At 51.1% G+C, this 12,649-nt stretch overlaps 1 protein-coding gene across 5 annotated transcripts in view; it reads right to left on the reverse strand.

The window, feature by feature from the left end:
- The window catches only part of KIAA1671 (KIAA1671 ortholog), a 247,635-nt gene that overhangs the window by 75,777 nt on the left and 159,209 nt on the right, over nt 1–12,649 (reverse strand). The window contains exon 1 of one of the 5 annotated variants that reach the window (XM_037727689.1): nt 5,523–5,829. The exons of the other annotated variants lie outside the window; for them this stretch is intronic. Within the exon in view, the coding sequence (XP_037583617.1) occupies nt 5,523–5,807 (285 nt within the window). The 5' untranslated portion in view covers nt 5,808–5,829. Of the gene's footprint in view, nt 1–5,522; nt 5,830–12,649 lie in introns of those variants that run through there. 5 annotated transcript variants of the gene reach the window in all.

Genomic DNA, 12,649 nt, shown 5'->3' on the forward strand with positions numbered 1-12,649 from the left:
GCAGCCATTCCAGTCCATAATTAACACAGAAGCAAATACTCCCACTCGGCCTTAGGCTGGAGGACTGAACACTCAGCTCTGGGGCTGATGTTTAATAGTGAATCCCCAGTGCCGGGCGTGGTCATGCTCCCAGCAAGGCCAACACATGCTGGATGGAGTCCCCACTTCATGGATCCCGGCTGTGTGGCCCCAGGCCTGTGACTTCACCTCTCTGTGCTTCAGATTTCTCCATTCACAAAGTATGGGTTACACCCAATAGAGGCAGCTATGTGGTTCCTGGCAAGTAGGAGAGGCTCAGTGGATGTGGGGTCCCTGCCCTCCTCCCCATAGCTAAGTCACTGAAAGAATACCCCAGCTACAATTATCGTGCCCCACACCAAATTATATACGGCAATGTTCTCAAACGAGGAGGGGGCTGGGAGAGGCCTTGTGATTCTGCCCCAAAGAGACTTGGCAATATCTGGAGATATTTTTGGTTGTCACAACTGTGGGACAAGCTATTGGCTTCTAGTGGTTAGGGACCAGGGACAAGCTTACAATGCACAGACCCCACCCCTTCCCCCCCACAGCCAAAAAGAATTACGTAGCCCAAGATATCATTGGAGCTGAGGCTGAGAAATTCTGGTAGGTAGCAATAGTTCTAGGCTACTGATATATACAGCAATAGTTTGAGGTTACAGACAGATCCTTGATATTTTAAGATGGTTCCATCATTTTCAGCACATACATGACATATTTACATTCTGATGTGTTGTACTATCAGCCTCACTAGAAGGCGGCTCTGTGAAGGCAGGAGTTTTGTCTCTTTTGTTCACAGCCCTTTTTCCTGCACCAGGGTTGTGGTAGGTACTCAGTAAATACTGGTTGAGGGGGCCAAGTGTGGTGGCTCACACCTGTAATCCCACCACTTTGGCAGGCCAAGGCGGGTAGATCACTTCAGAGTTTGAGACCACCCTGGCCAACATGGTGAAACCTTGTCTCTACTAAAAATACAAAAATTAGCCAGGTGTGGTGGGCGGTAGTGGTCCCAGCTACTCAGGAGACTGAGGCAGGAGAATCGCTTGAACCCGGGAGGCAGAGGTTGTAGTGAGCCAAGATTGTACCACTGCACTCCAGCCTGGGCAACAGAGGGAGACTCCATCTCAATACATACACACATACATATACACATACATACATACATACACACATACACACATATATACATACACACATATATACATATACACATACACACATACATACACACATATACATACATACACACATACATACACACATATATACATACACACATACATACACACGTACATACATATATACATACATACACACATACACACATTATACATACACACATACATACACACACACACACATACACATACACATATACACACACATATACATACACACATATATACATACACACATACACACACATACATACATACACACATATATTACATACATACTGGTGGAGGGGGCCAGGTGCGGTGGCTCATGCTTGCAATTCCTATACTTTGGGAGGCTGAGGTGGGAGGATCACTTGAGGCTAGGAACTCAAGATCAGCCTGGGCAACAGAGCAGGACCCTGTCTCTACACAAAAGAAAAAAAATGGCTGGGTGTGGTGGCGCATGCCTGTAGTCCCAGCTACTCCAGAGGCAATAGGATGGCTTGAACCCAGGGCCTCAAGACTGCGTGAGCTCCAATCGTGCCACCTCGCTCCAGCCCCAGTGACAAGGCAAGACCTTATCTCCAACATAAATAAATAAAAATAGGCGGGGCACAGTGGTTCAGGCCTGTAATCCTAGCACTTTAGGAGGCCAAAGCGAGTGGATCACTTGAGGCCAGGAGTTCGAGACCAGCCTGGTCATCATGGTGAAACCCCATCTCTACTAAAAAATAAAAATAGGCGGGGCACAGTGGTTCAGGCCTGTAATCCTAGCACTTTAGGAGGCCAAAGCGAGTGGATCACTTGAGGCCAGGAGTTCGAGACCAGCCTGGTCATCATGGTGAAACCCCATCTCTACTAAAAATACAAAAATTAGCTGGGTGTGGTGGAGGGCCTGTAATCCCAGCTACTGGGAAGGCTGAGGCAGGAGAATCTCTTGAACCCGGGAGGCGGAGGCTGCAGTGAGCTGAGATTGTGCTGCTGTACTCCAGCCTCGGCGACACAGCAAGGCTCTGTCTCTAAGTAACTAAGTAACTAAATAAAAATAAATACTGGTTGAATGAAAAAGTGAGTGAATTAATGAAGACACACAAATTATACACACCTCATGCTTGGCGTGGAAGCCTGCACGCAGTAAATACAGAGGTCGTCCAGGTTCTTCCTTTGCTCCCTAAGGCACCAGTCAAGACTTCTAGGAAGGCGGGACTTACACTACAGTCTGAGCCCCCCCAGAAAGCAACGTGGAATGAACATTTACTCAGCACCTCCTGCATGCCAGCCAGGGCTGTGCTGGCTCTTAGTCCGCGCTGTCTCATTGACCCACCCGTCAGACAAGTCCCGGCTGAATCTCCATGTTTCAGATGAGGGCACTGAGGCTGAAAGAGGGGATTTAAGGTGGCCCAGGTCACTCAGCCTGCACGTGGCGAGTTGAGACTCAGGTCCAAGTCTGTCTGACTCCAAAGCCCTCTCTGTGCAGCACCGCGTGGCCTCAGAGACCCCCAACTTCCCGCTTTTATTCCAGTCTTGGCCCCTGTGCCACTGCTATTGTTCCCGGGTTCTGGAATTTTCTGTCTGGCCTCTAACGGGAGTCCACCTCGTCTCCTGGGCTAACCCCGGCGTCCCAGGCATGTTTCTCAGGCTTATATGGGACTGCAGCACAAACGTGTCTCTTCCTGCCTTTGTGGCTCAGAGACAAAGCGTTTGTTTTCCCTCTTTCTCCTCTTTATCCCTTGGACACAGAGGCAGGCAGGCCATTAGCAAATTACTTCAGGGCTGGTTTTAGAAAACATTTCAGGGCACGCCTTTGAGGGTTATTTTATGCCCGTGATAGATTCTTCTACATTGCTCTAAGTAAATACAAGCCAGAGGCAGGAACCAGGATGAAATGAATGGATTATTTAGATAAATCACACAGACAAGGTCGGAAAGACTAAAATCCTGGCCCTTCCCAGCCCCAGCCATGGATACGGCTTGTGGTTCTAATCTCTTAAGTAATTGTCAGTGGCTTTAAAAAGTTCCTTCCCGTAAATCGAATATTTAAGTGAGGTTCCTGAGTGAGAGGGGTGTGTGTGGGTCTTCCAGCTCACTGAAAATCTGTGAAGGGATGGTTCGAGAGGAGAGGTTTAGTTGTCACAAGAATTAAATTTTTAAGGCACACATACCACACACTAAGCACAGCCACACCCACCACACGTTTACCAGCCCATCAATGCACGATCATCCCCATTTCACAGAGGAGGAAATCAAGGAACAGAGAGGGAAGGAGTCTGCCCAAGGTCACACAGCTGGGAATTGGCAGAGTCAGGGCTCCACCCCAGGCAGGAGGTCCCCGGCCTTGCGTTTTCGTTGACTTCTCTGCAAGACGGCACGTGTTCCATCCCAACTCTGCCTTTACCCTGCTCAGGCAGAGTGTCTAGGCAACGAAAAGAGAGAGGACATTCACAAGTGTGCACCTACTGTGTGCCTGCCACTGTGCCAGGGGCTTGCTTCAATCTCATACCAAGCCCTTGGTTCTCCTCATTGGACAGAGGAAGAAACTGAAGCTTAAGAAAGGGGCAGGGCCCCTCAACCAGGAATCTGATTCAAGCTGTCAAGGCCAAGACCAGCCGGTGCCTACCACCCAGTAGGTGGCTACATGGAAAGGAGCCCGAAGCTTCAATGTATTTAGCCTGTATTTACACTGCTGGAGGCATCTTGATGTAACAGGGAATGGCTCTGCACCAGCCAGCTTCATTCATTCAAGCAGCTGGAGAGGCCATTCTTGCCAGTGGCACCAACCTGTAACACAGGGTAAGAGGCCTAGAGGATTCAGGGGTCACACCACTCCCCAGGCTGGGGAAAGAGGGATGTCAAAAGAGCCTGCCTAACAGCAACCCCATATCCTGAGAGAGAACAAGAGTGACAGAGAGGGAGAGACAGAGACAGAGCAAGGCAGAGAGACATATCACAGAGACAGAGTGATACACAGGGGGAGACAGAATGAATGAGGGGTCTTCTTTCCCTGTGCCAAGTCATACCTTCCAGAGGTTGGGGAATCTGTGGCATAAATTCAAGCTCCACTAATTTGTCCAAGGCCACAAAGGAGCACAGACCCAGTGTGAAGGCGACATGCTGTTGATGAACTGTGTGTCATGCCCAAGCGCTCGGCTAATGTCTTGCATTTGCACCTGCCCGCTCCAGCTGCTATGTGACCTGGGGTGAGTGTCACCCCACCTCTGGGTCAGCAGAGGGGATCACTGAGTCCCTGCACCCGGCAGGGCAGCTGTGAGCCTGCCACCTCGAGTGTATGGAGGGCCAGCTCAGGGCTCCTCCTAAATGCTGGGTCCCTTCATGACTGTAGGCACTCCTGACTAGGAGGAACCCAGAAAAGAGGCTGGCTTAGCCCTTCGCCTGTCCTCAGGTGCTCCCGCGAACGGGGCCAGCACAGTCAGGTGGCAGACGTCTCCTATCTAAAAATGCCAGGCACTCTCTTTAGGTTCAGGCCTGGTCGGTGACGTGGGCAGACCTGAGGTTATCGGGAGAGTCAGGGGAGAACATCTGCCCGGAGCTGGACTGGAAAGAACCCTGAATGGGGAGGTCAGGGCCGGGGGTTCTGGTCCCGGCTCTGCCACTCAGTCACTGTGCTACCCCACAGCGTAGGCACTTTGGCACTCGGGGCCCAGTCCCACCTTCTCCAAATCATCGTAAGGTCTCTATGGTTGTTTCTGCACTGTCCCCTAGCAGGACACAGGCCAAGCTTTTAATCATGAGCTGTCATTCCAGACTGGCGTCCCAATCCCAAGCCCTCCTGAGCCTGCCTGAGTGAGAAATCAAAGCCCACTCACACCAAGCCCCAGGGTCATGGTCAGCGGGCAAGCTCGCCCACCACCTCAGCCTCCTGAGGCCCTTTCCTTGGCAATCAGATTTGAGCTCAGTGGAATCACAAAAGCTACAACTCAGCGTGCACACGACATGGCCACTTGTTCTTCCTAGCAGGGCGAGTGGAGCCAAAGCAGGTGCCCCTAATCCACCCTAAAAATAGGGGGAAGGACGAGCTTTTGTGTCAGGGGCTGGGGTGTTCACACTTAAACATAAATCAACGGGCAAATCCGGTGCCACTCACGTGCTGGGCCTGTCCACACAGAACTCGACTCCAGCAAAAATTTCCTGACTGACGTCGGGAGAGAGAGGAAGTATTGCTACGTGCCTCCTTCCCAGGTGCAGGGAACACGGAGGGCCTGGGCTTTGACAACTATTCTGGGAGAAGTAACTTCCCTCGTTTGATGTCTGGGACCCCCTCCCTGGGAGGACTGGAGGGGAGGAGCTTTCAGTATTGTCTTAACATTTTCTAGAATATCATAAGCTTACAATATCTGGCGGTTCCGAGTCTGTCTGTCTTTTCCTCAGTGAAGAAAATCTCTGTTGGCTGCGAGCAGAGAAGCGGCGGAAAGATTCCCGACTCCGGGAGGCCAGGTGTCGGAAGGAGGAGGTGCGCTTGAAGGGGGTGCGGCTGGCCGGCTCTGCGCTCGTCCGATCGTGCCCCACCGTGCTGGTCACCAAATTGAGGGCTTCCTGGAAGGACCTCCTGACGGTGCCCATCCACTGGGTCATGTGGGTCTGAGCCACTGTGAGTTTATCTCCCAGGTAATCCATGGGGCCAGCCAGGAGGAGGTGAGGGAGGGAGAGAGCAATTAAAACGCCAGTCTCCTCTCCCCTCTTCTGACTCTTTTGCTCATGGAAGTTCTGGGCTTGCTTGGAGGAAAAGCAAACAAACAAACAAAAAACAAGAAAACCCAGCAGCTCTCTTCAGGCAAACCAAGGGTAAGTAAACATCCCTGAGCCAGTAGCCGGCTGCATCCACGGGCACTGCTCGGAATTAGGAGGCAGCTAAGTGGCAGGCTGGGAGTCCACACCAGCGTGTAAAGTCAACACACTGGGCAGTCCAGGTTCCAGCTGCAGGGCTCACCCAGCTGATCGGCCGCGACGAGGAGCTTTGAGGAACAAGCAGGCTGTTCTCACTCCAGGGCGTGACGGCCCCCGAAAGGTGGCGGGGGGGGGGGGGGGGGGCCGCCTTGGGCACCCTCGTCCTCACTTCCCTTCAGGTGGGCAGCCCCCCTGGGGTGCACCCTGGAAGGTTCCGGTGGGCAGGCTGCTGCACCCTGCTGTCCCCTGCCCAGCGGCCCTCGGCCAGACCCTGCTCACCTGACCCATGCACGTTTTCTGTCCTCTGGCTGGAGATTCCAAACCTGTCAGCCGGCAGGCGGCTAGCTCACTTCCGGAGGCAGCCACCAGGGCCCCCGGGTCCCCTGGCTGAGCAGCCAGGGATGACATCAGCCCCCGTCTTAACGAGGGGCTTCGCTGCCCAGGAATGCAGGAGGGGCCTCGGAGAGGCGGAGGCGGTGGCAGCGGCCGCCCAGGGAGCTGACGTCCGCCCCCATTTTTTTCTCCCCCAAGTCCCAACTCGCTCACGGTCCCTCGGGGCTGATGGCAACTTCACGTGCCTGCCAGTCTACCTACCCCTGTGCCCTCACCGCAAGCGCACCAGGAAATGCGGCTGCACGTGTGTGTGTGTGTGTGTGCGCGCGCGCGCGTGTGCGTGTGCGTGTGTGTGTGTGTGTGTGCGCGCGCGCGCGCGCCTATATGTCGGAGATCTGGCAGCCCCCGGAAGGTTAGCACTGCTGGGAAACTGCTTCTACCTCTACGGTTACAGGCAGCGTCTTGGGACCTCTGGTCGGCTGTCAGTCTGTCTCCCTCTCGTGGTCTGTTTGGCTGTTGGTTTCTCAGTCTCACTCTCCTCCCTCTCCCTGTGTCTCAACTTCCACTTGCTTCTCTTCCTCCCTCTCTCTCTCTTTTTTTTTTTTCTCTCTCTCTCTCCTTCTCAGCTGTCTCTCCCTCCCTCCCTGGAAGTCAACACTGAGCCAGGTGAGACAGCCCCTAAGGTCCCCCCAGGAAGGACTGGAGCAGGCTGTATTTCAGTACAGGCGGAGTTTCCATGGCAACCTTGGGCACAGCATCTGCCCCATCCTGGGTGGCAGGCTCAGCACTGGGAGCAATGGGAATGATTCATGGTTTACACCAGGTCGCATGAGCTCACTGGGTTTTAACCCTTACAGAGCTGGAGTATTGGGGTTTGGGGGTACGACTAGACCCTAACACCAGCTTCCCTCGCCAGGCCCTGCTCATCTCACCCAGGCAGATTCTCTGCCCTCTGTCTGGACAATTCAAACATGTCAGGGGTTGTTAGAAGCGGGTGGGCAGCAGCTGGATCCTGGAGGTCAGGCACACCTGTTAAAGGAGGTTTCTCTTCCCAGCAGGGATTCATGTACCCCTAAACCCACAACTTTTATGGACAAGGAAATGCAGATTCAGAGACATAGGTTCACTAGCCCAAGGTCACACAGCAAGGATGGCACCAGGGCATGCACCAGAACTGCTCCCACCCCAGGCTTTTCCCAGGTCTGATATGGTACCTGGCCCAGAGTTAAGGCTCTGTAAATATTTATTGTTCAGACACCAAGTCCACGATTGAAACCCAGGTCACTCCGAATGCATCCCATGTCCTTTCCACCATCACCTGACTTCAGTTTTGAACAAATATTTGTTTTCTAGACACTGGTCACAGGGCCTCACTTGAGAAAGTTTATCACAAAGAACTCTCTGGCAATGTGGCCGACAGATCTCTTTCTTATCTACGTATTCCTACTCCATACAGCTATTCATTCTCTCTCTCTCTCTCTTCCTTTTTTTCTTTTTGGATTCAGGATCTCACTTGTTGCCCAGACTGGAGTGCAGTGGTGTGATCACAGCTCACTGCACCCTTGACCTCCCGGGCTCAAGCGATCCTCCCACCTCAGCCTCCCGAGTAGCTGGGACTACAGATATGTGCCACCACACTCAGCTAATTTTTTTGTGTGTTATTTTCGTAGAGATGGGGTTTCACCGTGTTGTGCAGGCTGGTCTCAAACCCCTAGACTCAAGCAATCCACCTGCCTCGGCCTCCCAAAGTGCTGGGATTATAAGCATGGGCCACCGCATCCAGCCTCATTCATTCAATAAAGGTTCAGAGGGTGCCTACTTTGAGCCAGGCACTGCATAGAGATTAAGAACAGACGCCTCATAGCCCACCAGGGGATGACAGTGGTGGCTAATATTTATTGAGAGGTAACTAAGTGTCTAACACTTTTCTAAGCATTCACAGTAATCAACTCATTAATTTTTTTGCATGAACCCATTTGACGAAAGAGGAGACTGAGGTCCATAGAGGTGAAATCATATACCGAGGTCATGCCTGACAGGCATCCTCCTAGATGACTCTCAATAATCCTTGCCCCCTTTTACTCATACCCTGTTATGGTCCCCTCCCACAATGAATGAAGGTTGGTTCATGTGCTTAGCAGAGTAGAAGAAGTGATGGGCTGGGCATGGTGGCCCACACTTCTAATCCCAGCACTTTGGGGAGGCCAAGGCGGGTGGATCACGAGGTCTGGAGTTCAAGACCAGCCTGGCCAAGATGGTGAAACCCCATTCCTACTAAAACTACAAAAATTAGCCAGTCACGGTGGCAGGTGCCTGTAATCCCAACTACTCAGGAGGCTGAGGCAGGAGAATCACTTGAACCTGGGTGGCAGAGGTTGCAGTGAGCAGAGATCGCACCACTGCACTCCAGCATGGGCAACAGAGTGAGATTCTGTCTCCAAAAACAAAAAACAAAAAAAAAAAGGAAAGAAAAAAGAAAAAGTGATAGTGTACGACTTCTAAAGCTTGGTCATAAAAGGCACCATGATTTCCACCTAGTTCTCTGAGGTCGTGCTGGGGAAAACCAGCCGCCATGTTGTGAGGATGCTCAAGCAGTCACACACAGAAACCCACATGGAGAGAATCTGAGGCCTCCAGCCAGCAGCTAGCACCGCTTGCCAGCCGTGTGAGTGAGCCAGTATGGACGCCGATGTCCCATCTCTAGTCAAACCCTTAGCTGGCCAATATACTGAGCACAACCGCATAAGAGACTCCAAGTCAGGGTCGCTCAGCCACACTGTTCCCAAATTCCTGGCCCACAGAAATCACAGAGATGCAAATGCCCAGAGGCAAGTAGGTACCTGGTCCATGAGAACACTGAAGGCTGAGGGGGAAGATGGGGGGACGGGGCAGCTTCCAAGAGGGGCAAGGGGCTCTGGGAGCAGCCTATATACCTTACGCTGATATATCCAGAAGCATTACCGCATCATGCAGGTTAGGAAACACACAGGGCCAGATTCCACTTCCACAGGTGCCTGGCTCGACCCTCCACCACATGCAGCCTCCTATGTCCCAGGACTTCTGGCACCCAAAGCGGGCCTCCAAAGTTTGCCCATTTTCCCCACACAGAGTGCCCATCATGAGCACCGGGAAGGCCTCTTCATGGCCCTGCTCCCTCACCACACAGGCCAGGGACATCCAGGGTGGAAACAGGAACAGACCTGAGAAAGAGCTGAGTCCTCCCCGCTGGCCCCAGGAAAGTCACGCCAGAAATACTTAGATGGCTGGAATGGTACGCAGCTTTTTAACTGGCCATCTGGACACAGAGGTGGAAAATCCACTGCGGTCCTCACAAGGAAAAATGTTAAATCAAAGTAGAAAGTAAAACACCTTTAAAATGATCATACCCAGTGTTGTCAAGGTTGTGGTAGAACAGACACACATACCCACAGCAGCTGGAAATGAAAACCGGTATATACTTCCTGGAGGAATTTAACACCCTAGATCAAAAGTCTTAAAACATAATGGCTCGCCAGTTAATGACATGCATATTGAAAGGTACAGCTGAAGTGTACTGATGTCTGTAATTTTTTTTTTTTTTTTTTTTTATGGAGTCTTGCTCTGTCGCCCAGGCTGGAGTGTAGTGGCATGATCTTGGCTTATTGCAATCTCCGCCTCCCGGGTTCAGGCGATTCTCCTCCCTCAGCCTCCTGAGTAGCTGGGATTATAGGTGCGCGCCACCATGCCTGGCTAATTTTTGTATTTTTAGCAGAGACAGGGTTTCACCATGTTGGTCAGGCTGGTCTCAAACTCCTGACCTCATGGTCTGCCCGCCTCAGCCTCCCAAAGTGCTGGGATTACAGGTATGAGCCACCACTCCAGGCCAATCAATAATTTATTTTAAAATGCACACACACACACAAAAATGGAGTGCTGGGTAATGTGGCTCATGCCTGTAATCCCAGCTCTTTGGGAGCCCATGGTGAGAGGATTATTTGACCTCTGTAGTCCCAGCTACTCCAGAGGCTAAGGCATAAGGATTGCTTGAGCCCGGGAAGTTGAGGCTGCAGTGAGCTGTGATCACACCACTGCACTCTAGCCTGGGAAACGAGTGAGGCCCTGTCTCCCAAAAAAAAAAAAAAAAAATGTGCCATGGATGGATGGCTGCATCTTTATAAAGCATCCATAGCAAAATGTTACAGAATCTAGCTGATGGGTGTGTTCCTACATAATTTTTCTATATGTTTGAACATTTTCATAATAAAAGGTTGGCGGTGGGCCGTGTCTAACTTTTGACCCAATAGCTGGTGATCCAATTCCACACACAGGAATTCCTTTGGAAATAACAATAATAATATACAAACATTTTGCTACAAGAATGCTCACCGCAGTCACATAGATAACGACGAAAAAGTGTAAGAACCTAATTGTTCAAAAAGGGACTTGCTCAGTGCTGTGTAAGCCACGCTGGCGCCAGAGGCAAAAGGAAAAAGATAAATAATACTGATCCTGTTTTTATTTACAGTTCTGATTCTTTTCTCATCATAAATTTTTGCATTAATTTTAATTTTTAAAAGACACAGTTAAAATATTATGTATAGTGATCACTGACTTTTCTTCATGTCCCCCAATTTTATGCCCTATGTAAGCATCTCACTTGCCTTATTCTAGACCCACCTCATCTTTGCTAAGTAAGTATAGTATCATGATTAAGGGTTTGGAGATCCAGCTATAGCTCACATTAGCTGTGTGGTGGTGAGCAAATTACTTGACTTCTCTGGTTTTCAGAGATGAAGTCATCGAATGCATTATTTTCGTCAGTGCAGCTGGTACCTCCCCTGACTAAGATCCCCTTTTCTAGAAGGTGCGCACACCATTCAGCTGTTGTAAATGCTGGTTACAAAAGGCTCTGAGCTCCACCCTCCTCTGGAGAACTGCCCTTACTGAAGGCTATGCCCAGATGCCCACGGCCAATGACTGACCAATACGGAACACAACCCCCAGGTCTCCCTGCCTCAAGGCGCCACCAACTCAGTGATGCAATTCACACCCATGGCACTGGGCTGAGGCTGGGGCTCAGCTGAAACCATGTCTGGACTTAGCTTTGTCCCCTGCCCCAGTCTGTTGCCTTTTTATCCTTATGGGTTTCACTTGAGAGCTTTCCCTCAATCAATCGCTGCACCAGAATCCTCATCAGCTCCTGCTTCTAAGGAACCTAACCAAAGACCATCACCACCATCACCACCGCTGAGCGTTTAGTATGTGCCGGCATTGCACTGCATTACATTGCTGTATCACACCATCAGCCCCTCCCAACAAGGAACGGAGGCTGATACTATTAATATGATTATCACTCCCATTTTACAGATGGAAAAACTGTGACAGAGAGAAGTGAAATGACCAACCCAAGGTCACACAGCTGTTAAGCAGTCGAATTTGGCATGCCCAGCCTCACACCTGTGACAAGCTCTATATCCTGGCCCTCACCAAATCAGTCTGGATGGCAGATGAGCACCCAGAAAAGCAGGGACCAAATGGCAGGTGGGATCACCCAGTTCTGCCTCCTTCCAGAAGCGGGAGAGGGGCACAGAAGTGAGCTACGAAGCCAGATGTCTGCTTGTTCCCTCCTGGCTTCCTTTAGGTACAGAGCGGTCTGCAAGTGTGACTATAAAAAGCTTCGCTTCCTGAAAACTGGGGCAGCACAAGCATCCCCCCCACCCCCCCCCACCCCCCGCAAGAGGACTTTTTCTGCAAAGTCTTCTGTTCTCTTCAGAAAACTCTTGGGATGTTTCTGGGCATCAAAAAAGAAAGAAAACCATCTCTTTCTTATATAATTAATCCAAAAAATGCTGGAGACGCTGCCGAGATCCAGGAAGCAAATGGGAATTTCATCTACAATGTGAGGTGAGACACAGAGATCGCCATTTCCAGATAAGCATGTGTGGTTTCACAAATCAGAAAATGGGCCAAGCGCAGTGGCTCACGCCCAGCATCCCAGAACTTTGGGAGGCTGAGGCAGGTGGATTGCCTGAGATCAGCAGTTTGAGACCAGCCTGGCTAGCATGGTGAAACCCCGTCTACTAAAAATACAAAAATGAGCTGGGTGTGATGGTGGGCGCCTGTAATCCCAGCTACTTAGGAGGCTGAGGCAGGAGAATCGCTTGAATCCAGGAGGTGGAGCTTGCAATGAGCTGAGAACATGCCATTGCATTCCAGCCTGGGCAACAGAGCAAGACTCAGTCACACACCAAAAAAAAAAA

This window comes from Cebus imitator, unplaced genomic scaffold (genome assembly GCF_001604975.1).
Source record: "Cebus imitator isolate Cc_AM_T3 unplaced genomic scaffold, Cebus_imitator-1.0 Scaffold237, whole genome shotgun sequence".
Lineage (NCBI taxonomy): Eukaryota > Metazoa > Chordata > Mammalia > Primates > Cebidae > Cebus > Cebus imitator.